Source organism: Drosophila mojavensis, unplaced genomic scaffold, assembly GCF_018153725.1.
Source record: "Drosophila mojavensis isolate 15081-1352.22 unplaced genomic scaffold, ASM1815372v1 contig_74, whole genome shotgun sequence".
NCBI classification, from domain to species: Eukaryota; Metazoa; Arthropoda; class Insecta; order Diptera; family Drosophilidae; genus Drosophila; species Drosophila mojavensis.
In genome coordinates, this window is record NW_025318899.1 from 8,310,510 (window position 1) to 8,336,797 (window position 26,288).

Consider the following 26,288-nt stretch of genomic DNA (forward strand, 5'->3'; position numbering starts at 1 on the left):
AATTGAAACAGCGAGCGAGGAAATGGAACGGCCAGTCGCGAGGCGGATAACAAATGCTCATAAAACTCAACTGAAATTGCTTTCTCTTGCTTTCTTGGCGGCCACTGAAAATGCATTTCCGCCATATGTGTGTGTGTATGTGTGTATCTGTGTGTCTAGCAAAGGGGGCGTGACTGTTGCAGACATGCAACCGTTAAAAGCTACCGACGTGCAGCACGCAATGAACGTCCATTGAAATCCGAATCGCAGACTACTTTTGTTTAAAAGTTAAAAAAGTTGAAAGGTGAGCTGAAAAGCGTGCTGCAATATATATAATATATATAGGAGAGTGAGAGAGAAAAAGGGACTGCAGGACGCAGCACGCATTAAATAAGCCAAAAAATAATAATAATAATAAAGATAATAATAGTAATAACGAGCTCCGGCAGTTTGCTACTTTCCAAAGTTTGCTTGTTTGGCCGCTTGGTCCGACTTCCACAACTTTTGCTACATCAACGAGTGGGCGTGGCAGTGCCAATGGGAGCCCATGGCCAGGCACGATGCCAAACTAGCACCAGCACCAGCGACGCTTGCACTGCACGTTGCAAAGTTATAAGCAGCTCAGACCAGCAGCAGGTGAGGATTACGAAATGTTTTGCCACAAAAACTTTTAAAGCACAGGAGCTTATTACCACCGGTACAGCCATGGCCATAGCCGTAGACATAGCCATAGCCAGTTAAAGGCACTCAACTTCGGCATCGACCTTTCAGCAGTGCATTAAAATAATATTTGATTTTCGTGGCAGCCTTCGATACAGAAGGTGCCGTTAACAGGCTCAGGTTAAACAGAAACTTCATTATGATGCAGTCGTGTGGGCTCGATCTGGCCCACATTGTAGCTGCGGTCCGAATCCCAGTCAGAGCCAATCCCATTTGCTAGCCACCATGGGCGAGTGTCTGTGCACGAATCACTAAAATGTTCACAAAAGTTAAACTTCCGTTTCCTGCTGCCACTGCCGCTGCCGCTGCCACTACCAACGGAAGTAAGAAAAGCTTTTCAACATTAAAAAGATGTAAAGCATCGCGGCAGCGCAAAAAATCCAAAAGAGAAAAAAAAAATACAAAATAAAAAAAATATATACGAAGATAAATTCGTAGGGCAACCAAACTTGAATACCCTTATTGCAAATCTAATATTACTTTGTGCAATTTCCAAGTTCCAATGCCATAAATAACACTTAATGCCCAGAGTTGTGGAACTAGGGAAGTTACTAAACAACAATTACACAGAAAATAAACAGAAACCAAATTGCAATCATGCTTGCTTGTTAAGAGTTAATAGAATATGCATAAGAGTCTTTCCTATAATAGCATCATTAAAAATTCAGCAAATTTCTTGTTTACGTCGTATATTTTATGAGCCAAAGTCGACTTTAAGTTAAGCTAAGAATAACCTATATGCATATAGAATATATATAAGTATATATACATATTTATGCCTTAACTTCTTTACAAGATTTGTTTGTTCCATTTGCTGCGAACAATGTTACCAAGTTGTAATACCCCTTGGTAAATGGTTAAAAATTGCAAAATAGCAGCGAAAAAATGTGCAAAAACACTAACACACACACACACATATACATACACACACACATACATACGAGCTAGCTGTCGCATATGCAGCACATTCTAGAGCTGACGGAAGGCTCGACCTGACATGTAGATAAGCTGCGTCAACTTACTCAAAATGCCACAGGACTCGACGCGCAAAAAAAAAAAAAAAAAACAAGAGAATGCGAATGCCTCAAGCCTAAAATGTTGTATACCCTATACAGAGCGTTGGTCAGAATATAGGCGATCGTGCTACCATGTTTTACTGTACTCAAAATATGAACACATTAAACATTATGGATAGACGCGTTCTGCATAAGCTGGCTGGCTTCTCCCTATATTTATGGAGCATGCAAGGCCACCTTTACGACTTTCAATAACAGGGTATAAAACACCGGCGTGTGTGCTGGAACAGACAGCGAAATATTGCAGGAATATTCAAAACATGCGCTTAAAAGTATTTCGCAGCACACGACAACAGCAGCGGTAGCGGCAGCGGTAACCGAAAAGAAGGAAAAAACTGCTGTTGGGGCCAAAAGTTGCCGCTAAAATATGCAGCACACTTAGTGGGGCAAGAGGCGTGCGAGTCACGTGCCGCCACCTGGCAACACGCTTTGTTATAAAATGACCCGCATGGCCCGCCGCAAGCATTTTCGTTCCCCATTTTGGCTTCGCTGCGGCTTTCGGCAGGTATTTGCTTATGATTAGTGGAAGAGCACAGAGAGGAAACGTTGCTGGCCAGCACGCTAAGGCCAGGCTGATAATCAATCAAATGCATCGAAACGACGCCTCGTGACGGCCAACTAGCCGTGGATTGGGCGCCACAAGAGCAAAATGCTGCAGGACAAAAAGAAAAAAGAGCATAAAAGAGAGAAAATGGAAAAGAATGAAAATGGTGAGGCGAAGGGGAAAGTAAGTAAAAGTGGAAGATGACAGCAAAAATGCTAACAAAAAGCTGCAAACGTGACAAAATTAGTGAACAATGGCCGCAGGAAGAACCTTATGAACTCGCTCGATGCGAATAGAATGTGATCCCCTCAGGCCTCCAGTTAGACAATGACAACAACAACAACAAGAACACGAACGAGAATAACAGCAATGTACAACTAAATGTGGTCAGCCACTGCGGCGAACAAAAGAGTCGGACAATGACAACGAGGTAGTCGAGGTGGAAGACCATATTAAAAAGGCATAAAGCCCCTCGCTAGCCCGCAATGATGCAGCAACAGACAAAAGCGGGCCACCGGGCTTTATGGTTGCTCTGGAAATGGCCACATAATGGCAACCACATACACACACACATACACATCCACATATATATATATGCCTAGGCTCGGGCAGCTGTCGCCCAACTCTTGGGCAATTGGCGTCGTGGCAAATTGAAAGCGAAAACACCAGCCAAGCCAGGGGAAGGAAACTAACGAAACGAAAGGAAAGGAAACTAAAAATCAAACGTTTGACCTTTGATGAGTCAATCCGAAAAGCAGACGTCAGAAGAACAGGCAAGTACAAGTGCTCGATGGGAGCCCACAGCTTAAAGGTGGAGAATCTCTCAATCCTTCACTTGCCAGCTGAATTCCGCCTTGGCAGCTGTAACCAAAATGTTAGGCAAGCCAAGTTTGTCGGCAAGAGACAAAAATAAAAATAGTTGGCATAGTGCAAAAATGTTGCGCAGGCTTGGCGAAAATGCACAGCACTAGATAAATAGTTGGACAAAAGTTTTCAACAACACGCAAGAGAGAAAAGTTCAGGTGCAATGGGCGAAGCAAAATGTCAACAGAGCAAACATTATTCCACGGCCGTCGAGTCGCACGGAATGAATGGAAAAACATTCTCAGGCACGCGCGCAAAATATGCATTAGAAAATGTTATAAAATAAATTGAATAAAACCAAAGGCAACGCCTGCCAATCTTTGGCATGCAGCATGCGGATTTCACAAAGCTAGCAAATATATTACGTATACGCAGCGTAGCTGGGACTGGAACTGAAATTGTTAGCTGTTAGCTGTTAGCTCTGCTCCTGTGTCCGGCCCAGCCTATGGTACGGCCCAACTCGGCCCGGTTGCTGACTTGGCAACATTTCTCATTTGGGCGTATGTTTTATGACATGTGCATGTCGCTATTAGGCATACAGCTTTATAGATTTCGCACAGCACATTTGTCTTGCTTATCGGGCACATCTCATATACATATGAACCAACACACACAGAGAGACATTTACTCTGGGCTGCATGTGGCGACGTAATCAGTCATCTTATTTGGCATATGAATGATTAGATAAGTATGACATGTATTCCCATACAGTGCTCCCCGAATGGGAGCTCGTCATCTCGTTCAACTTCGTTTGCAAATTTCTGCATGCAAGATGAGCCCTTTTAATGACATCTAATAGATAATGGCCAGGTGCTCAGGTGTGTGTGTGTGTGTGCGTGTGTGGGTGAGGTAATATTACCGCTTAACGAGCTCACCAAACGGGCTTCTGTGCCAGTGAAATTCTCAGCCAACTATCAGACGCAGTCGTTTGCTTAATTAGCTAGAGTCGTAAATGTCTTGAAAGAATTCTAATAGTAGGCTCTAGGGCATTCAGCATGATATATATGAATGGGGCATGGGTAGCTCATTTGAACTGTTTATTTTATTCTCACTGGCTGTTAAGGAAATTTTCCATTGGAGCAATGCTTTCGCTGTGCCCAAGTTGAGGGTCGAGTTAATTCTATATGCGTCATATTCCGCTATTTTAGATTATCAATTTAACGTTTAGTCATAATTCAAGGCATAGAGGGTAATCATATACATATTTACATACAGTATATATTTGTTTAAAATTCAAATAGTGTCTACATATAAGGCAGATGTTGATATACGAGTGCAATGTCATGGCATTGTGTTGCCTGAGTTTGACTAGAACCGAGATTAGCTAATGACGACAACGACAACATACGAGCATACATATTACAGATATAGTATATGTATACATATATGGAAACTTCTGGCTGCTCCTTGCTTGGCCGCAAGGTGTGCACAGGTAAGCAGGCACTTTACAACGCACGAAGTATACAGAACAAATAATTGAGGAGCATACAGAGAACCTAAACAGGTTTTGCGATACAAGCTCTAAGCTCGACATGCAACAGTGCCTGCAAAAAGTCAGAGAACGAACGGCAAGAATGCATTTAATTAAAAACAATATGCACTTAATTAAAAAAACACAAACAAATCTCAATTTAAAGATATTTCAATGAACCTGCCTTCCGCACCCGACCACAAATTGCGAACAATCTGAACAAATTGAGGCTAAAGCAACTGTTTTTGCCATCGATATTCTGTTCGAAATGTGGGCGAAAGGGAAGCGCACACAAGAAAACAGAGAGAGAGAGAGAGAGAGAGAGAGAGGGAAAGCGAATGAGTGAATGGGAGAAAAATCTAATCAGTAAATTGTTTAAATAGCTGCAAAAACAAAACTCACGATTACGCTCGTACCTGGATGTACATGGATGGAGACGAACCTGCTGCTCCAGGGGTAATTATCTACGCAATGTTTGATAACCACCGCTCGGTCTGACGTTTGTGTGGAAGTGTGTTTGCTTGTCGCTGATAAGCCGCGTACATGCCACTAGATACAACCCAGCTAAAATAACAACAGGCCACTCATCAGCGGGGCCGCGAGAAAGCGCCAAAAGGCACGCACAGCACCGCAAGAGGGCAAAGGATTCATTTGCTAATCTTCGCCTGGCTGGCCTCTTTAATCAATTGCCAAATAATGAATGCGCATCTCAGACGCCAGTTTGTCAGCGGGCTGCCAAAACAATAGAATTGCATACAACTGCGCTTGGATAGCGTCGCGATAGATATGCAAAAATATGCAAACCAAATGGCAACAAGCAGACAGACAGACGAACAGACAGAAATCACTGACAAGCTAGAAATCAATCCTTACAATCACACAGAACGATAGAGTAGCAATCGACATGTGCAACTTTTTTATGTGCGTGCGAAGTCTGTCTCTGTGTGTGTATGTGTGTGTGTGCAAATTGAAACACGGCTCGGATACGTGCGAGCAAATAAAATGGTAGTGAGCGGGGTTTGGCAATGCAAACAAATCTGTTACTGGCAAACACGCAGCGCGCGTCCAGCACGCCATAAAGTATGCAGCAAAGCGAAAGCCAAGCCAAAGCATCAGCCTGATCAACTGACCCCCAACTGACGTGCCACATGCCTCATGCCACGCGAAAATGCAAGCGCTGCGCTTTTGTAAGAGTCGGCTGTATGTGTGCATGTGTGCATGTGTGTGTATGCATTGTTACTGACCCGCACCTCAGCCCCTCCCGCGTCCACTAAAGCTCCCGTTTAGCTTGTGATTCATTCATTGCACTGCCCGTCGGTCACTCAGGCCGTCCGTCCGTCCATCCGTCCCGTCTGACAGTCAGTCTGTCCATCCGTCTGTCAGGGCTGTCGCAGCGCTCAAACCGCATTGGCATGGCCATGCATCACGAGTGGCAGCCAACCAATTTGAGTCAAGTGGTGCGCACGTAAAAAAAAAGCTGAGCCCAAAAAGCACGCTACAAATTTTATTTTCGTTCCGTTTCCTATTTTTTTCCCCATTTCTGCATTTTCTTTTTTTTTTTTTTGTGCTTGGTGGGGTTAAGGGTAGAAATAACAAGCAATTTATTTGGCTATACTGCAAATTGTTACTCAACTCGCATTCGATCAACATCGCCGTCGTCGTCGTCGTCATCATCATCATCATCAGCATCAGCATCGATAACGTCATCATCAAGCTGATGGAGCTGCTAGTGGGCAATCGTCCTTGGTCGAACGTCATCATCAAAAATCGTTGATTGCAACAAAACAAATTGCATTTTAAGAAGATTACTCGCTGTGCCCCTCGTTCGTTAGGTTCACTTCGTATTGACCCCCATTGAGATCTGAGTCAGGATTGCCAGTGTGTATGAGTGTGTGTGTGTGTGTGTGTGCGTGTGCCGTCTGTGCTATTAATAAATCATGGGGCATTTGTATGGCACGAGCGGCTTGGCGTACTGTGTTGCCAGTTCCATTAGCACCTTGTCATAACTGCGTTATTATAAATGGTCTTTGGGCTTAAGCCCAATTGCTCAAAAGTCAATACGCTGAGATTCGTCAATGAAGGTAAGATAAATGGCAAAACGTATATATTGAGGGGCTTAGCAAGCATTTTGTTTAAATAGGCTTCAATAATCAAACGTTTCGTCGTAGTTTTAAGCTGAGCAAACAACTTAAAGCATTTGGGATTTAAAGTAAAGTAATTTAATGAGCATTGTATTGCTGCCTGTCCAAAGTGTTCAGTATCAGTGTGGCAGCAAATTGTCCCAACAGTCCAATAAAAACATTTGCAATGATATTGCCCTAAACTGTTTACAAACGCTCGCAGGCGACGGAACATAAATTTAAAAAAAATATATATATACATATATATAAAAATGAGGAAAAAAAATAAATGCAAACAGGAGCTAGGAAAACACGCACTAAGCGACCCAAACATAACCAGCCGAATAAACGACCAATAAAAACGCAAGAAATTATAAAAAATTCATAATGCACAAGCACTAAAACAGAGCACGGGGATTGCCAGCTGAGCTGGGCTGGGACAAGGCGGTAGGGAGGAGGGCGTGGCAGGCAGAACCCACTGCCATGACTCACGGCTGGAGCTGAGTGGCAGGTCGGAAGCACGCGAATAAAATAAAGCCAACAAAAACAAAGAGAGAAAAAAAAACAGGAGAAAAAGAACAACTGAATAAAAATTGTGCAAAGCATTAAACATAAGCAGAGAGCGAACACTAAGAATACTGTGAATGAGGAGGGTTCGGTCCAGGTCGGGTAGTTTGAGTTGGAGCCACTCATTAGCCACGAAGCTCGACCATTTATGGGACAAGCATAAAGTGGGTAAATAAATGCAAGCAAATTGCACAACGAATGCGTTTGCGTTGGCTCAGCTCCCACACAGAATCTCGGCGCGCGCAACGTGGCGTATTAGCAATGTAATTTGATTTGATGTTTACGCGCGGGGGAGTCGGTGGGCAGTGGGTGGCACGCTGCGATGGTTGATGGTTGTTGGTGGTTCAGAACGGCCGTGATATAGCCGCATAATTGCGTTAAGCGCAAACATACGAAATTATCGCAGTTGCACTGCTAATTGGAGCAAGTGATTAAATTTAATTGCAACAGATAACAAGCAAAAATACTGCAGGCTAACGGCGCCACCTCCCCTCCCCCAGTTATCCTCCAGCTTTGTGTTCTGATGGAACCGCAATTCATGTGTTTTTATTTGTGCGAGTCATTTGGTTATTGTTTTGAGTACAAGTAAAGAAATTAACAGAAGATGACGGTGACTTAATGATCGCATGAGAAAAGCAAAGCAAAAGCAATAAGGTGTAATAATATATTCAGGAAAAAAAAAAAAAACACCCAATATAATGAGTTGTAAAAACTGTGTAGCAAATTGGAAATTCGTGTGAAACATGCAATTTGTATATTTACATATATATGTATGTACATTACAAAGAATGAATATGCGATTACTTAAAGTATAAATAAAATAAGTTCGAAATAAAGTTGTTTAATCACTTTCAAAAATCACAGATTGTAAATAAATTTTAGCTATTTGCTGACAATGAACCGTTTGCATATTACCAATAAAAACTTCGATTGAAATGCATATTTGAGTTTCGCATTGGCTTAAATAACGATACGATTTTCATATCTAAATATTTACGCACGCTATGCATACTATTTTCCTTATTTATGCATTGAGCAAATACATCAATGGAACACAAAATATATACAATTTACTTTTTGTATTTATTTTGCCAATTTATTTTATTATTTTTTTTTTTTTTTTTTGCAGTATCTGCCTGGGCAACTATCTAGGATGAATATAAACTGAAATATGCTAACAGCACTTGGGCTAAGCGGCTTTGTCATGCAAATTTATTGAAGAGGGTCAGGGGAGGCGGGACAGGTGAGGCCAGTTGAGCCAGAGGGCGGGCTCACACGTCACTAGTTCAAAAGTCAGCAATTGGCAAAACATTTGAAAGCCACTTTACAAAGCATGTTAAACGGAAGAGTGCACAAAAGTTATTGCTAGAAATACAATATAAAATGCATTTATAAATATGAATGCATATCGAAAAAAAAAATTTATATATATCTATAGGAATATGTACGCACATATATCCCTTTTTTTTTTTTATTGTGTGCTCAATTTCGTTTATTTGCATTTACAGTTTAGAATTTGTGCAGGCGTTTTTCCGATTTGTTTTTTTCTGCGCTTAAAGCAATTTCCACATTCACACGAATCACAGCACTGCAAACTGAATATCAATTAAAATTTATCCCATATAAATTGATATACCTTAATACATACATATAAAAATATGCATTCACATCAATGGAAAATTTCTGAATTGCGCATTGCACTCATAACGCAAATTAGTATTAATTAAAATTAAACAATTATTATATTTGGATAATCTCGCATGGACAAAAGTTACAATTAAATAAATAGAGAATACATAATCATATATTTAGTCATATCGATTGCCTGGCTCTGTGATTAATTGCATTGCAATTAAAGTAAATTAATTAATTGACACTCAAATCCGGGCAAACTTTTCAACTACAAAAAAACGCAATTGCTATTGAGCACTTTATTAGGTGTTAATTAATGTCAAAAGCGACTTTATTAAATTTGTAATTGCCAAGCTTGTGTTTGCTCAATTTTCGGATATTTAACTTTGTAAATATATAATTATTTTGACAGTTTATCCACTGGCAAGAGTAAAATCAATTTCCATTTCAGTTAAGTATGCCCTCAAATATTTATTTATACGTTCTTTACCATTATGTAGGCCTAAATTGAAAACTAGAGCTGCGAAATGTAATATAGGAGCTCTAATTATATATAGGCCGATTAAACACTTTCGATAGCTATAACGAATTAACGGAAAATAGCTTGAGCATAGAATTCGTAGCAACGTTAAATAACAAAGATTGAATGAACTGTATATTATATGAACAAAGTAGAGCATAACTATAAGTTATAAAGCTCTATCAGCCAATCGGTATATAAAAAAGACAAATTTATCAATGAAAATTAATCTCAATTGAAATTTGATATAAGTTGAAATTTGATTCAATATTGATTAACAATTAAATAATCAATTTATTGTTTTTTAATTTTAAAAGAATACTAATACTATAAAAAATATTTAGAATCAAAGTATGTATACTAAATTAATCGAAAACTACCATTACATTTCATATGATATTTAAAAAATATTTTTTAATTACGAAAACTGAATTATAAAACATTTAACCGAGATTTTAAACAAAAAAGTTTTCAAAATGCTCAATCAAATTTAATTGCCTTATAGTTTTAAAATATACAACCTTTAGAATCGAAGTAATGAAATACAAAATGAACAACTGTGGAAACTTTCTACTTTCAAGGTATAAAACTAAATGCAAGGCAAGCATTGACAGCTCCACCTGCTGCCACGTAATTCGTTTCTACTTATTATTTAGACTAAATGAGTATTTAATTTATGATCCGCTAAGTTTGAGCTGCTCGCGGCTATCTACGACGTCTCACGCTCTTGGCTGCTGAGACGTGTGAATTAACAATTAAATAACAATAAGAAAACTCTTAACTTACGTGTACTTCTTTCTCCCTCTCACTCTCTATCTGTATCTGTCTCTTGCTAACAGCAGCCACAATGAATAAACAGCATTGACCCCGAAACACTTTTCTTATTTATTTTTTATTTTCGGGGGATTTTGTATTTTTAATGGAAACACGCAAATTCTCAATTGGGAATTTAAATATGTAACAGGTTTATTTGTACTTGTGTCTGTTTTGTGTGTGAGGGGTGCGTGCTATAAATGAATACGTTAATTAAATTTGATGCGCGACACTTTTTGTTGATGTTTGTAAAAAATTGCACTTTTAAATCGAAAAACGTTTGGCTGGAATCATACATAAATATAGAATATTAGTTGTAATTTGATAAAGAGGCAGGCAGGCAGGCAGATTAATTTATGAAAATCCACAAAGTGTGAAATGAGGTAATTTTTATTTAAAACGTACAACTACAAAGTTTACGTCGAGCTAAACAGGTTTTTTCTTTTTGTATGTAATACGGCATAGATAAACAAGCGCTGCAATGCGGGCAAATGGAAACCGAAACTGAAACCGAAACCGGAAAGCCGGAGCCACAAGAAAGCTCAGATTGAATACATATTTATTTTATATTAATTTCTCTTCTTTTTCTAACGATTTGTATGCATTCATATTTAAATACTAAACTAAAAATCTAGTCACGAAGCAAAAACAAATACAATTAATATCACTGCCTCGCTCGTACACTCATGCAAAGGCAAAGCCAAACGCAAAAGAAATGAAAAGACAACAGACAACAATAAAAACGCAGACACAGCGAAGCACAAAAAAAAAAGAGTTGACGTTGACGTTACGCCGAACGTAGGCATAACGACGTAGCGATGTCAAATGTCGCACAAATCCAATTAAAAATAGTTAAAGTGACTTTATTTAAATAAAGAAATAGCTTCATTTGTTTAATAGCCTGTCTGGAATATATATATTTCTCAAGTTTTTGGCGTCATTGCTGCTGTTGCCGCATTGACACAGTTCGCGCTCTCTCGCTCGCGCTCTCTCATTCTTTTTGTTTTTGATTTTTGCCTTTGGTTTTTATGCCTTTGCACTCCACGTTGCTGGCGCTGTTACGCTGTTGTTGCTGCTGCTGCTGCTGCTGCTACTGCGGTTGTTGTTTATTTTTGTTGCATTTGTACAATTGTTACAATTGACGTGAACAATCAATTTTTAAGTGAGTTGTTTTTATGTGTTGTGTTTCAGAGACTACGTGTATGCGAACAAAGTTAAAAGAAAAACAAAAACATGTTGGCAAACACAAACAAGACACAACACACGCACACACAAACCCTCAGAAGCAGAGGTACGCACGCACGCACACACACACTGACACTATTTTAGATTAGTTGTGCGAGGCAAGCAACAGCAACAACAAAACACGGCAGTCAGCGCTCGATGGCTATGATTCACTTCGGCGAGTGTTGCTTTTATATAAACAAATGTGCATTGCAGAATTTTAACAAATCTTAAAATACACACTAATTATGAGAACAGAAGAATTATAATTACAATAATGTGATGCGACGCTAGCGGCGTCGGCTGCTGCACCGCGTAAGCTTCTGTGTCAATGGGGAACTTATTAATATTTATTTTTTTATAGTGTTCTTTTTATTGTCGATGTCGCACGTATTGTCAAAAACACGTAAATATATTCTTGAAATCTTGTTTTCGAATCTAGCGCAAATTGAGCAATCAACAAAAATTTATCCGCGCCTAGAAATCACGACGGCCAAAAGTAGCAGACTGACTGTTATTAACAGTAAGCAATTCCTGGAAAAGGCGATTTGACAGTAGAGATGCGAGCGCATAAGCGGCTGTCAAAAACGATGACAAACCCTGTTTTATCGATATATTACTTATTCCATTTTATATACATCTGTTTTTAGTTCTTGGCGCCAATATTTACTCTGCTAATGATTAGGGCGAAGTCCGTCTGTTATTTATCGATAAATTATTGTTGGTATTTTTCGCCGAGTAACATATGTTCGTTATTCGCCGTAGCTGTTCGCTCCATTTATTCGATCAAACAGAAACAGAATTTGCATATTTTTCATTTACCCTTAAAGAAAGTTGATAAAAATGTGTTTCATTTAGCATATAATCGACCGAATATCATATTGCCATCATGGATCAGCTTCTGGAAGAGGTAAAGTATCAAGCAAATGTTTTGGGTGTGTTACAGAAATTTAGCAGATTTTGTAATGCGTATATTTTTTGTTTAGGTAAAAGCAAATGTGCAGCAGAAATTCAGTGAAATACGTGCTGCATTACATATGCGTGAAAAATTACTGCTGCGCCAACTGGAGGTAATTGCAAATACGCAACGAGAACAATCAGCGCCCGTTTACATAGAATACGACAATGAAAATGAAAATGAAAAATGCGAAGTGCGATTCGTCACGGGCGACAATGAAGAAGAGGAGAAGCTGCTAACGGCTATTCGGAGTTTTGGGCAGTTTCAACTGGACAGCAATATGCAGTTGGCGCTCCATCGGTTGCAGGACAACAGAACAGCTGGTCTTCGCAACGAGGACTACATTGAGCCGGTCGATGACCATGAGACCATGTACAAATGCCTGGAGGATCGGGTGGACAGCAGCAACTACTTCAATCTGAATGATGAGGTGCAACCAGAGGCCATTGTGGTGGACTTTTCGCGCAACAAGGCGTTGCTCGAGGACAACGCCAAGCGATCCATTATCAATATCACCTTGCAGGAAGCCAAAGATCTGATACGTCGAGCTAAAATCAAGCGCGAAACATTTGTGCCACCGCTCAATCTAGAAGAGCTGGACGACGAACTGGAATCGTCCATAGCCGACGCAGTGTCGAGCCTCGGACGCAGCTGCCCCGATCCACCGTCTGGCAAGCAAAAGCCAAAGACGCGCAAGCCCCGCTTCAAACCAAAGATAACCATCAACAATTGCAACGGCACCATCAACCTGCGCAACATCTCCAGTCTCACCATCAACTGTGCCAGTGAAGATGCTGTCAGCGCTGATTTACCCCTAACCGATGGCGCTGCAGCTGCTGCTGCTGCAGCGCACGCAAACTTACATCAAACGCTCTCAGCGGACTCGAGCAGCACCGCCACCGAACTATCCAGTTGCACACCTACCAGCTCCAACTACTCCAGCAATGCGAGCTCTCGCTCCCAATCCAAGAAGCACAAAGGCGCTAAGAGAACAGAGGTCAAAGAGGAACCTCTCAAAGCTAAGAAAGAGCCGCATTCTGAGAGTGTGGAGAGCACGCCCACACAGCCCACCTCAACGGATACAAACGAAGTTACCTGTGACTTTTATAATCGCCTCCTAAACGAAATCAAAAAGAGTCTAAAGCAGAAGCCAACGCGCACATATGAAGCCGCACAGCAAGAGGCAGCAGCAGCCGCAGCTGCAGCAGCAACAGTCACAAGCAGCGATGCAGTGCAGCCAACTACTGTTGCAGCCGACTCCAGTTGCGAGGATCAGAGCCGAGGAGACGGGCCGGTCCATGTCTCCAGCACGCAGGGCAGTGAGGCCAGCAAGACAACATTATCATCGCAGCTGCAGCCGGGCAAGCGTTTGGTATTGAAGAACTTTGAGAATTTGAAGATTATTTTGGAGGCCAACAGCGGCGACGAGGAATCATTTCATCCGGTACAAATTGAGCAGTGGCTGGCAGAGATTATATCCGAAACGGATCTGGAACCCATGCAAAACACGGACATACTCGAGCACAGCAAAATCCATAGCACCGAAAGCAACTGAGCGCAGAGTTTCAAAAAGCATCACAGTATTTCATAGATATACATAAAGCATATATATATAATATAGTATCTGTAGATTCCTTAACTGGCATTACTCTCACATATTCACGGCTTTTGTGGTCCAAGTCTATGCATTTAAGATTTCGATATTTACCCCCCGAAAAAACTAAAACTGAAATGTTTCATGTACTTAAACTTAGCCTGAGTACTGCTAAATGCACTTTATTTTGTGATTTGTACATCACATTCCAAGACTTAAGAATCGCACTATATATTACAATTTCGTTGTCACCATATTGCAAACCAAAAAAACAAAAACAAAAACATATTTGTATATTTCATTAGAGTGAAAGCGAAACTATTTAAGTACGCAATTCACATGCTTTCAATCCAAAAGACAAATCAAATTTCATTCACATTAACCGGTTGACGACCAGCACAGTGGTCACTCGCTAAATATAAAGCTGTTCCGTATACATTGACAATTTGTCACAATTTCCAAAACATAAATAGTATTACACATTTTTGAATATCAATTTAATTCACATGCTAAATAAATATAAAATTATTATTTATAAACTTCAAAGTGTTTAAAAACAAATATGAATAAAAACGTTTATCAAAAGTAAAGCTTAATGCGTAGTTTGTGAATCGCAATGTCGAACTTGTGAGCACTCACTGTAGTAAGAATATATTTCATCATTTAGTTAGGGAACGTGTCAGGCTGATTGTGCGCTAAGGTGAATTGAAATGCCAAAGTTGGAACACTCGACGCCGCGTAATGGGGTTGGTTTGCATTTGCCTTCCAAATATGCCTGACTGATAAGCATATTGAATGTTGAATGGCAAACGAATAGTATACAATATCGCTTATTGTCTATGTACATATGTATAGCAATGAATAAGGTACTGAATTTGTCATCATGATTAGCTAAAACTGAAGTTTAAACAGAAATTGAGTCTTAAAATTGTGATTATTACTAATATTTGCACGCTTTCGTCTTAAGAACTAGATAATTTCCTGATCCCATTTAAGTACACTTGATATAGAGGGAGATTTATTCTGGGGCAGCCTCATCTCAACTTAAGCGGAGTTGCTGATTATGTCCAGCATGTAGGGAGTGAAATAGGTTATAATACAATCGGCGCCTGCACGCCTGAAGCCCTTCATTGCCTCCAGCACAGCATCACGGAGCGGGAAGGCGCCCGCCTTCGCTGCGTGGCAGAGCATGGCATACTCCCCAGATACCTGATAGACGTACAGGGTATGGTATGGATAGGTGTCTTTGGTCTGACGTAATATGTCCAAGTACGGCATGCCAGGCTTAACCATCAGCATGTCGGCGCCTTCACTAACATCGCGCTGTACCGCCCGCATGGCCAGGTTCCGAGACCCGCTGGGCAGCTGATAGCAACGACGATCTCCGAAGGCGGGCGCCGACTTTGCTGCTTCCCTGAAGGGACCGTAGAAGTTTGAGGCAAACTTGGCCGAGTAGGCCAGCAGTGAAACGCTGGTGAGTCCAGCGTCCACTAAAGCCTGCTTAATGGCCCGCACCCGGTTGTCCATCATGTCAGATGGGGCGACGACATGTGCACCAGCCTTACCATATGCCACGGATATTTCCGCTATGCGCTTTATACTCGGCTCGTTCTCCAAGCCATTGTCGCCCAGCAGACCGCAATGGCCATGTGACGAATACGGACAGATGCACACGTCACATGCAAGCAGCAGAGTGGGAAACCATTCTCGTAGCTTGGGTAATGCCAACACCACGGGATTCACACTCGAGTCAGCGTTTGTCGCTTGATCGTCCTTGTGCTCAGTTCCCACCACGCCAAAGAGCAACACAGAGGTCAAACCTTTTTTGACTAGCGGCTCCAAGTGCTCGCGTAATCGGTTTAGCCCGTATCGCGAAATGCCTGGCATGCTTGCAATGGGTTGCACTTCATCGTCGTTGCTGATTATGAAGACAGGATACATCAAGTTATGTGGCAGTATTTCACAGCCAGACTCCTGCAGCAGTCGTAGAGTTGGATGATGTATAGCACTATGCAGTTTGCGATCCATTTTTACTTTAATTCGTTCCGCAGCAGCGGTGCACGTCTTATGAATGAAATTGTGCTTTTCACTGAAAAGTGGACCAATCGATTGTTGCAGTTAGTTCTTATCGATACTGTAATCGGAATTGTTTGCGTATCAGTGCGCGCCAAATTGAAAATGTACTTTTGTTTTCTATAGAGATTGAGAGTAAATATTCATAAAAAAAAAGACAAAAATTGTTTATTTTGCGTACGACATTTTATTGCTGTTTTTATTCAAATATATCAAGTGACATCAGCCATCAGCTACACTCCTAACACTCCATTTCTCATAAACACGCTTTAAATTGCGTCTAATTGAAAAATTACATGAATTCTAATTATATATAGAATATTATGTATGTTTATGAAAATACTAGACATTAATTATAATGTTAAATAATTAAATAAGCACAAATAAATACATAACACTTTTCGGCTTCTTTTCTTCTTGCCTTTGAGCCTGACTTAGTTTTAGTTTTAAAATCAATGAACGTAAAACACAACTAAATCCTAACTTAAATTATATCAATTGGACTTTAAATATTTGTTTTTGGTTTGGTTATCAGATGCTAGTTACAGCCCTTGGAAGTCTATTTTGTTGTTTTATTGTTTTGGGTGCTATTAGTGATGCTAAGTAGTTTCTTTGTCTTTTTGGTTACATTTGATGAATAGCCTCCACTAGGAAACCAGGGCATGATGGTAATGCACACGCTTCTTACGTCGCTTCTTGAGGGGCAAAATATTGTTGTGTAGACTCTGTGGCAGCTGCTGCGTCTTGGCAGCATGCAATATCACGGTGTAGCTGTGCAGTAACAGCGGCTCCTTGGTGCTGAGCTCAACTGGATAGATTTGTAATGTGGGTGTGAGAACGATTTGCGTGTTGGATGTAGCATTCTGGATACACGATGTGGGTGTTGTTGTTGCTGCTGTTGTTAAGTTCGTGCTAGTTGTAAGCTGTAATTGTGGTGCTTGTCGTCGTCGCATAACTGCTTCAATTTGAGCTGGTCAAGCGAAAGTTACTTGATAGAAGAGCCATTCTTCCATGAATGACGGCACAAAAGCTTTGGTTGTAGTAAACTTAACCTTCGGCTTAAGCAATCGTAGCTGTTCCTCGAACAACTGCAACGATTCCAAGCAGCTTGTGCCATTGCCATGAGTCAGATATTTGCCATCCGGCTTGAGCAGCTGGAATGAATGCTCAAAGATGGTACGTATAAAATCCCAGCATTCGCCAATAGGTGCATCCGAAATGGGTATATCAGTTAGATCGCCAAAGACATAGTCAAACTTGCGCCCCTCCGCAATGAACTTCTTCATATAGTCCACGCAATCGCCCACTATGATCTCATATTGATCGGTTTTGCGCTTCTCCAACACATCGCCACAAATGCTGCTCAGATACTTGTTGCAGGCCTGCATAACAAGCTCATCAATTTCCAGCATGACCACATGCTTGGGCTTTTCCTTGAGCAGCTCGTAGAGTAGAGCGCCATCTCCGCCGCCCAGTATACATATCTCCTTGCCCTCGTAGTTCTCAATGCCGCGGCCCATTAGGGTTTCCGTATAGATCAAATCAGATTCCGCAATATCTGCAATGGCAAAACATTAGCAACCATTAGCAGTTGATTTAATTTCAGCTCGATTGCAACAGCGACACGTGATGTGTACCAAGTAGGCCTTGACCTCAATTTGATCTGTGTGGCATGGTCCTCGGCCCATGCAGGGGTTGTTAATTAACGTGCCACCATGCCACTTTGCCAACGTACCACCGCGACACCGAGTGCCTATGTGTAACTTACTCTGCAGCTCGTCTAAAATTAGCATGTTGCCCAGCGTCTTGGAGTGCAGGATTTGAATCTTCTGGAACGGCGAACGAGCCTCATAGACAAGGGTATCGATGTCGTATTCAATAATGCGCTCATCTGCGAATCAATATTCAAAAGTTCACAAGGATTAAATATAATATAGACTCTGGCTGCAAGCTATTCACAACAACTGCAAACAGATACCCTAGAGATCCTATATATACAGAATAACATACATGCATCAAAATTAACTGAAATAAAAACAGATAAATAATTAAACAAACTAAATTACAAACAAATAATACAGATAGAATACTGAACAGATAATTAAAGGCCAAAAAATAATAATAATTGCTCAAAAGTAAATTATTCGAATCTCAAATGTAAGTATGCAACATGCCTTGTGCTTTTATCATGTATTTGTACGCAGTGCGAAAGTTGCTTTCAACTACTTATGACTTATGATTTAGCTTTTATAGTTTTTGTTTTCTTATTTTGATTATTTTGTATTATGATAATAGAGTATACGGTATACGTTACCTGAGGATGGATAATACCTAGCGACATCGCCGCGCTTCAATGTTGGTATCTTTTGACCCGAAAGGGCTTGCAAACTTTTTGCTAGGGCATTTTCCAAGCGTTTGCCCTTCTGCTCAGTTGTTGAGTGGTTAATGTACATAGTGGTAGATGGAGTTGTTGTTGTTGTTGTTGTAGTTGTTTCAGTTGGTACCATGAGAGCGAGCGAACGAGCGAGCGAGCAGGGCAGGTGACACAGGTGCATTGGGCGTACGTACAATTTAATTTGGTTTACACATTTTGTTTGATTATAATTGAAGAAATTTCGATCATGGTTGTAAAAGATTGTCATAGATGATGATCATAGGCGATGATGGTGTTCATATATTGATGTGATGATGATGATGAAGAGAAGACCAAAGACATCGCATAGGTTTCATTTTTGTGTATTCATGGATATGAAAATAAAAAAGAGTTTATAGAAAAAAATCAAAATAATTAAGAATTCTTAAAATAATACAAATAATACGTTGTTCGTTTTGATTTTATTTTAGTTACTTTTTCTTTTTTTTTTCGGTTTCAATTCGATTTCTAGCACGACGGAACAAGCATGCAAGAACTGCCGAAATTAGAAGGCAATTGCTATAGATAAGCTAGGCAGCAAACCAATTTATATAGTATTTTGTATATTACATGGATGTTGTGGGCTACAATGAACGAAAACGAAAACAAGAAACACTTTTGGTTGTAGTGTGAGTGACTGACAAGCCGTTTGCGAATTTATAGAGCCACACTACAATGGCTAGGGGCCGTGCAACCAAATAGTTGATGAATATGGATTTATATATTTGTCGAATCGATATATAAAGTGAATAGAAATTTGGATTGATTATAGTTGTTTTTTGCTCTGCTTGGGTTGCAAGTTTTTGGCAATTGATTTTGAAGAGAGAATTCGGTAGAGGAAGAGTAAATACAAGGATTGCGAAATTCTTTGATATACTTTTGCATATATAACTAGCAAAAAAACTAAACTTATATGTTTTTTTTTTTTAAATATAGTATAGATATTCGACCAACCTGAGCTAGTCATGTATATGTCAATATATCCACCACGTTTTATAGGCGGTAAATACTTGGATCGATCGGAATCTAATTTCTGACGTAGAATAAGCTCCATTGTTCGCATGGTCTGCAATTGTAATGTTTCTTATTTAAGCTTAAAGAACATGACCTAAATATTATTTACCTACTGGGGATATATCAAGGCATATAAATTGCAAATGTAAATGCTGTGATGAAGTTAATTAATTAAGCAAATCAAAAGGAAACAATAAAATACACAATTCCATTCAGCTAGGAAGAGGAAATTTCCCGCAGCCACAAACTTTTGAATCGGCCCTTGTTAGTGTGGAATATATATACATATATGTATCTAAATAAGTTTATAGCCAGCACCGCAAACAACTATTTATAGTTCAGATTGTAGATTCATACGAAAATGGTAAGTATTCCTTAGTCAAGTGCAGTATTATAAGCTTTATACTACATATATACATTTCTTTAGTCGAAAGTATATGTAATACGGTAAGCGTGAATTGCAGGCTAGACTAGTGTTTTGATATTATACGTCTGTATGTACACATGTATTCGTTCTGTTCCGGTCTTATTTAGCTTACTATAAACATAAACAAAAGCAAACTTTACTGAGAAGCGCAGCTGGTCAGTGCAGAGCGCATACAAATCATTTCAAGAATTCCCACATATTTACTCAAACCTGCAAACACGTGCTTCGAAGAGAGCGAGTGAGAGAGAGAGAGAGAGAAAGCTAGCGAGATAGAAATCATGCTAGCTGCCGGACCGATGTTCGCATACCCTAATCAAGATAACAAAAAGCTCTCTCGCTCTTTTACGTTCAAGATTATGTGAAGACTTACAGTTTAAATGTACTAGATAAATAAATAAACATTCTATTATTACCGTATACCAAGACAAGCTATGATATAAGAGTTACAAGTCAAGTCTATACCCATACATAGTTAAATTTTAAGGTCTTGGCCATGTGAAGCTCGAATGCCGTGAAATACGATGCGCCCATCGCCTTCCACTCCCACTTTTGAAGGGTGCAAAAACAATGTTAACGGAAAACAAGTAAGAGTGCTCTAATTCAGAATGTTCGACTAGCAGATACTATACACAGCAAATATGAAATGTCTAGCTCTAAAAAACTACGTCGAGATATCTATTGTTATTGATAATATCGAGCCATAATGTATATACGCAGAATATAAATTGCAAATATCAAGTCACGATCTTTTGTAGTTTATCTCGAATGTTAATAAAAATAATATACCCTGAAAACCCATTTTCAGGGTTTCTGGGTATAAAAACGGTCAAGTGCATGAGACACACCTCCGCCAAGGGGCCTCGCGCACACACACATCCACACATACAGTTACGAAAAATCAATTTCACTTCCCGTTGCCGCTTTGGGCCCTTTTCGGTTCCTCTCACATACACACACACACACACAAACATTTCACAGCTAGTCGTAGTCTCACTGTACGCCTGTGTCCGTGATTTACTTTCACACGTGTATGTGCCAAAAAAAAAATACATATATAAATATATGTGTAGGTGCAAATTTTTGTTTCATAAAATAACTATGGTGCGTATTTTATACATACATACATCTAAGGATAAGACTGGTTCCTTTCCGGCAGCCAAGTAATACTCCACATTGATGGTTAACAAACCCTGTTGGAAGATGCGGCACGTTATAATTGTCTCCTTATTCTCGTGCAGCACCGAAAAGTATCCATTATCCATGGATTCCATAGAATAGGCAAGTTCCAATTGGGTGAACACATGTTCTAGCTCGTTGCGAACAATACGGGCCACTTCTTGGCGTTGTATTGAAGTCGCTGTTTTTCCAGCATCCAGGGTAAAATCAAAAAGTATTGTCTGGGCAGCCATGGCGAAATTGTCTGAGGTTCAGCCCGCCGAATGTGCAAAATACGAATGCAGGTTTTCCTGGTGCTGGATGCGCTTTTATTCTAGCGATACGTGATTAGATCGAATATTACGCCATATCGATATATTCTTGTGTGAGTAAAAAGTGTGGCCGTATGCTTTCTGAGAAATAAATGTGTTCAACTCGTAATCAGCTGTTCGATTTGTTTACCTTTTTGTTTCTTTTTTAGTTTGAAATTATAAATGAAACTGGGTCACAATCTACCTGTACCAATTAAATCTCATATAAAATATGTGAGCTACATTGACATATCAAGGCGAACAAATTTTTATTTAAAGTCTTTCGCATTCTGAATTTAATATTTGAAACAGACTTTGAACAGTATAAAAGTAATTAACATATCTATGTTAAGGCAATGTTAAGTATGATCCCACGATAGTCGATACAAAATTATGAATCTAAAGCCATTGCAATCGAGGAATCGAGTAACCGACTGTCAGAGTATCGAGTAACTTAAGCAAATAAACAACATTTATTTTGCTTTAGTGATTGCGGGCACCGAACAGGCATACAATGTGCTAAAAGGTACAAGGTCGTGAAATAAAGTGTCAATGCTGTAGAGTGCCTGAACCTGAACTTGAAACAAGTTGTGACAAAAAGTGTGTGCTTGTGGTGCTGCTGTTATTGTTGTTGTTTTCTATTGCTGTTGGCCGAGACTTCGCCAGACACCTCGCCTCATAGGCGTTCAAGGCAAAGACACTGCGGGTTCGTTTGGCGGCAACAATAGGCTGCTAATTATAAATCCCAGCATAAGAGCGCACCGGCGCACAAGTCAAGTGATGTCGCTAGCAGTCTTTTTTTTTATTATTTATTTTTTTATTTGCGCTTTCATCGTGCGTGGGCGGACGTCACAGCCGCAACATCGCAGCATGCTTTGCAGATGCCAATTTCGTTACGTCGTCGTTATATAGTTCTTTTTGTTTCACCACCCCCTTTTGTATGCTATTTGCGCGGCCTCTTTCAGCAGCCCTTGCCCGCGACTGTTGGCGCCGCCAGCATTGCTCTGGGCAACGCCAAAGCAAGCGGGCAGGGTGGATTTAAGTGTTTCGCTCCGCGACAGCTTTTTTATTACATGTGCTTACACTTTATATACACATATTGATTTTTTGCTTTTCATTTTCGCCCACACAGCTGTTTCTGCAAATTGTGGTTTTTTATGACCAGGAGAAGTCGCAGAAGTCTAAATCACAGGTGAGTTGCGTGCATGGGTAGCTATAAAAAGAAAAGTAATTATAAAATTCTCAACATATTTGTAGGCAAAGGCACAGCACAATTCGTTGCTCACCATGGGCTGAGCATAGCAGCAGGGAAACATCACATATGGAGTGCAGCCTATACAAATTGTAGTCCGATTTTCGACACATTTTATACGCACAAGAGGCTAATTTGAAAACGCTAAATGTAAACACTATCGAAGCACAATTGAAAACATGTGATAATAGGTGATGAAGCACAGTATTACACCTGCAGAGACTTGCATGAGCAGCTAACACCTAGGATCCCCAACAAACACAACTCGAATATAAACTTATTTACCTCGCTGCATCCACACAATTGTACATCATGCAGCAGAGTGGAACTGGCAGTGAGGAGCGCATTACCGGCAGTCCACGCAGCGCACAAAAGACTAGCACCTTGTTTGGGCTGTTGAGCAAGCGGCCCAGCAAGGTGGAGCCACATCCTGTGACACCTGATTCCCCAAAATCTCAGCGACGACCAACGTCTGCTTGTGGACAATATGATGTCAGCTTTGCCAAATGCTCGGCGGAGTCGAGCAACAATCACAAGAGCCAAACGTTGCCAGCCAACGCTGCCAATTGCAATGCCACGCAGATGCTGGATAAATCGCACAGTGGACTAATAAGCTTCCATAGACGCGGCAATCCAACGTCAAAGAGCAAATCTCACACACATCGGTATAGCGATACGGGCTCCCAAAGCGATGGCGGCGCTGACGTCGTAATGCGTCGCAAGTCGCCTAAGAAGCGTTCGCCCAATCACAATCGGTTCAGCCATCAGTTCAGCCTGTGCTGCAAGGCTGAGAAGAAGCCCATGACGCCACCGGTCTCTGTGCGCTATAATTCGATACCCGATGCCGTGGTTAATGCAACGGCAAGCAACGTGCTGCGGCGCGACAATCTGTCGCTCAGCTGGAGCATGATGGATAATTCGGGTTCGATGAATTCGCATTCAAGCGAAGGAGCTGCTTCGTATCAGCGCCCGCGACCGTCGAGCGAGTGCGCCAGTGCACCCGAATCTCCAGTGGCCAGTAAAACCTTCTTTGAGCAAAGCGGTGCAAGCGCTACCGGCTCTACGCACCAGCATTTGCACTATTCTCCATCCAGTTCGTCCAATAAGAGTGACACCGTGAATCGGGCGCCCATTCGACCCATCGCTGTGTCTGCTTGTCGTTCACGACTGCGCCTCAAGTTGTTTCCACCTGGCCAGGAGCTGCCGCCGCTGCATCCAGAGGAGAGTGCAGAAACTTTGAAGCGTGCCACAACGCCGCAGCACATGTCCTCGCCGAACATTGCCACACAGCCGGATACGCTCGATGTGGGCATCCAGGAGATGCCTGGTATGCGTTTCATGTCGCACGAGAACATGACGCTGCGGCGCCAAGGATCTGGCTCCAATTTGGCTCGCCAGGCATTGATGGCTGCGCAGGCATTGAATCTCATACCGGCGGACAAGGCACGGGAGCGTAGCTATCTGGACGGACGACTGGGCTCATCCTCGCTGTTGGGACCAAGCGAACTGAGTCGCGTGCTCCCCCAAAAAGAGGTGACCATATTCGTTGGCACCTGGAACATGAATGGCCACAGTCCACCCAAGTGAGTGGGAATTCGAATAAACAATATTTCCATATTTATAATTATTTATTTTTTTAGACAAATGAACGATTTTGTGTTACCTTCGAATGTGGAACATGTGCCCGACCTGGTTGTTATGGGCACTCAGGAGTCCACGCCGGATCGTTTTGAATGGGAAGTCACGCTGCAGGAGACACTGGGTCCGTCGCACGTGCTTTTCCATTCGACCACACTCGGCACCCTTCATCTGGCTGTCTACATGCGGCGTGATCTCATTTGGTACTGTTCGGCGCCCGAGGATGCTTCGATGTCGGTGCGCACGGGCTCGGCATTTCGGACCAAGGGCGCTGTGGCCATCTCGTTTTGCCTGTTCGGCACATCCATGCTATTCGTTACTTCCCATTTAACCGCACATCAGCAGAAGGTGAAGGAGCGTGTGTCCGATGTCAAGCGCATTATAAATGCATTGGATCTGCCCAAAAATCTGCCAAACATGCGTCACAAGAACAAGGATGTTACGCAGAACTTCGACAATGTGTTCTGGTGTGGCGACCTAAACTTTCGGCTGGGCGAGCCACGTGAGAAGCTACTCGAGTGGATACAGAATACGAAATTTCCGTTACCCTCGCATTTGCCACATGGTTACATGCACACGGATCAGCTCTCGTCGGTGCTGGCCGATGGCGCTGCCTTCCGTGGCTTCATGGAGGCAAATATTACATTTCCGCCCACATATAAGGTGAGCTTTGGAAGCGCGATGTCAACATTCAGTGTATAATTGTGTGTGCTCATTTTCAGTATGATCCTGGAAGTCAGAATTTTGATACGTCTTCTAAGCAGCGTGCGCCTGCTTATACGGATCGCATTCTCTACAAATACCGTCAGGTGCAGGGATTAGTCATACGCCGACAGAGCACTGTGCCGGGTGTATCTACGCCCACGCAGCCGTATGTCCAATGCTTGCTGTACGATTCTGTGCCGTCTATAACTACATCTGATCACAAGCCAGTGTGGGCTTTGTTTCGCACACTCATCCGTGCTGGCACCGATGCGTGAGTGGCTGCCAAATAGTTGGAAGCAACAACAACTCAAATATCTTTTCTTTCTTTCAGTATACCCCTTGCTGCTGGCCTGTTTAGTCGCGACATTTACTTGGAGGGCATGCGTCGTCGTCTGAATAATCAATATACGGGCGCCTCTGCTGTCTGTGCCATTCAGTAAAAGCAACAAAGTACTAATATATATATATACATACATATATAATATCCAAATCTATTCAGTGAAAAATGCTAGTCATGTTAACTATACCAAATCAGCTTATAAGCTGTCCCAATGCTTTACCACGGTTGTGTGTGGCCTTTATAGCATAGTCGTTAGTTAGTCGTTAAATTCTGTAGTCGAATACCGAATACTCTACTTGATAACATGTTCGAATATATATTTAGTAGATAGGCGCTGCCGTTGCCTTGAGGCCTTAATGTAAAACGTTCCTTGCGAAATAGGGGCGCAGTCATAATGGAATCTAATTATAGCCCAAGCATTAGTGTATAGGCTAGTTGAATCTATTAGCTAATAACTTAGTGCAAATATATAAATGAAGTGAAAAGTTGAATGTGAATAATATTAAATAGCAGTAAATATACATACATATACATATAAATATTTAATAGTATTGTGCGAACAACAGTTGTTAATTGTTATATTTATAATTAAGTATATATTTATTATTTGAAGCTTGTTGAATTTTTGTTGTTTTAAGTTTGCTCTGGTAAAACGTTGAATTTATTATTTATTATAATATATATATATATTTATTTTGTATCTATATATTTAGTTTATCTTTAATATGTGCATTAACATTTTGCCATTGCAATAACAGCTATTGGCAGTGGGGTGACGGCCCTTGACAAAGCGAAACTCATAAGCGGAGCCCATGAGAGCAAACCAACAAGGCTGGCAGGCAGGCAGGCAGGATGTGCCCGCGGCTGGCACTCGACTG

The 26,288-nt window shown here is 41.1% G+C and overlaps 5 protein-coding genes across 9 annotated transcripts in view; 2 read left to right on the top strand and 3 right to left on the bottom strand.

Annotated features, from left to right (window-relative positions):
- Positions 1-12,052, bottom strand: part of LOC6581807 (palmitoyltransferase app) — a 52,855-nt gene extending 40,803 nt beyond the window's left edge. The window contains exons 1-2 of one of the 3 annotated variants that reach the window (XM_044009593.1): positions 11,804-12,050; positions 10,280-10,590 (exon numbers count right to left, since the gene is read on the bottom strand). The gene's annotated coding sequence lies outside the window, so the exon portion shown is untranslated. Of the gene's footprint in view, positions 1-10,279; positions 10,591-11,803 lie in introns of all 3 variants that reach the window. The other 2 variants (XM_044009591.1, XM_044009592.1) reach the window with 2 other exon arrangements.
- A 216-nt stretch (positions 12,053-12,268) lies between these two features.
- On the top strand, positions 12,269-14,621 carry LOC6581808. Its single transcript, XM_002007494.4, has 2 exons — positions 12,269-12,440; positions 12,517-14,621. The coding sequence occupies exons 1-2, from the start codon at positions 12,420-12,422 to the stop codon at positions 14,041-14,043; spliced, it is 1,548 nt and encodes a 515-aa protein (XP_002007530.1). The 5' UTR covers positions 12,269-12,419; the 3' UTR covers positions 14,044-14,621.
- Positions 14,357-16,178, bottom strand: LOC6581809 (delta-aminolevulinic acid dehydratase). The gene has a single exon (XM_002007495.4). The coding sequence runs from the start codon at positions 16,108-16,110 to the stop codon at positions 15,127-15,129; it is 984 nt and encodes a 327-aa protein (XP_002007531.1). The 5' UTR covers positions 16,111-16,178; the 3' UTR covers positions 14,357-15,126.
- Positions 16,179-16,322: 144 nt separating this feature from the next.
- LOC6581810 (spermine synthase) lies at positions 16,323-21,509 on the bottom strand. Of its 2 annotated transcripts, none has more exons than XM_002007496.4 (4): positions 21,134-21,509; positions 19,523-19,634; positions 17,924-18,046; positions 16,323-17,713 (listed from the first exon to the last, which is right to left on the bottom strand). In XM_002007496.4, the coding sequence occupies exons 1-4, from the start codon at positions 21,416-21,418 to the stop codon at positions 17,130-17,132; spliced, it is 1,104 nt and encodes a 367-aa protein (XP_002007532.2). In that variant the 5' UTR covers positions 21,419-21,509; the 3' UTR covers positions 16,323-17,129. The 2 variants fall into 2 exon arrangements, with proteins under 2 accessions (XP_002007532.2, XP_015017548.1); XM_015162062.3 differs by lacking the exon at positions 19,523-19,634 and adding an exon at positions 18,470-18,578 and having other exon boundaries at positions 21,134-21,502.
- A 375-nt stretch (positions 21,510-21,884) lies between these two features.
- On the top strand, positions 21,885-25,945 carry LOC26528630 (inositol polyphosphate 5-phosphatase E). 2 transcript variants are annotated; one of them, XM_015162063.3, is made up of 6 exons: positions 21,885-22,001; positions 22,608-22,667; positions 22,733-24,310; positions 24,368-25,028; positions 25,088-25,341; positions 25,402-25,945. In XM_015162063.3, the coding sequence occupies exons 3-6, from the start codon at positions 23,040-23,042 to the stop codon at positions 25,508-25,510; spliced, it is 2,295 nt and encodes a 764-aa protein (XP_015017549.1). In that variant the 5' UTR covers positions 21,885-22,001; positions 22,608-22,667; positions 22,733-23,039; the 3' UTR covers positions 25,511-25,945. The 2 variants fall into 2 exon arrangements, with proteins under 2 accessions (XP_015017549.1, XP_043865523.1); XM_044009588.1 differs by lacking the exon at positions 21,885-22,001 and adding an exon at positions 22,159-22,181.
- Positions 25,946-26,288: the final 343 nt, after the last annotated feature.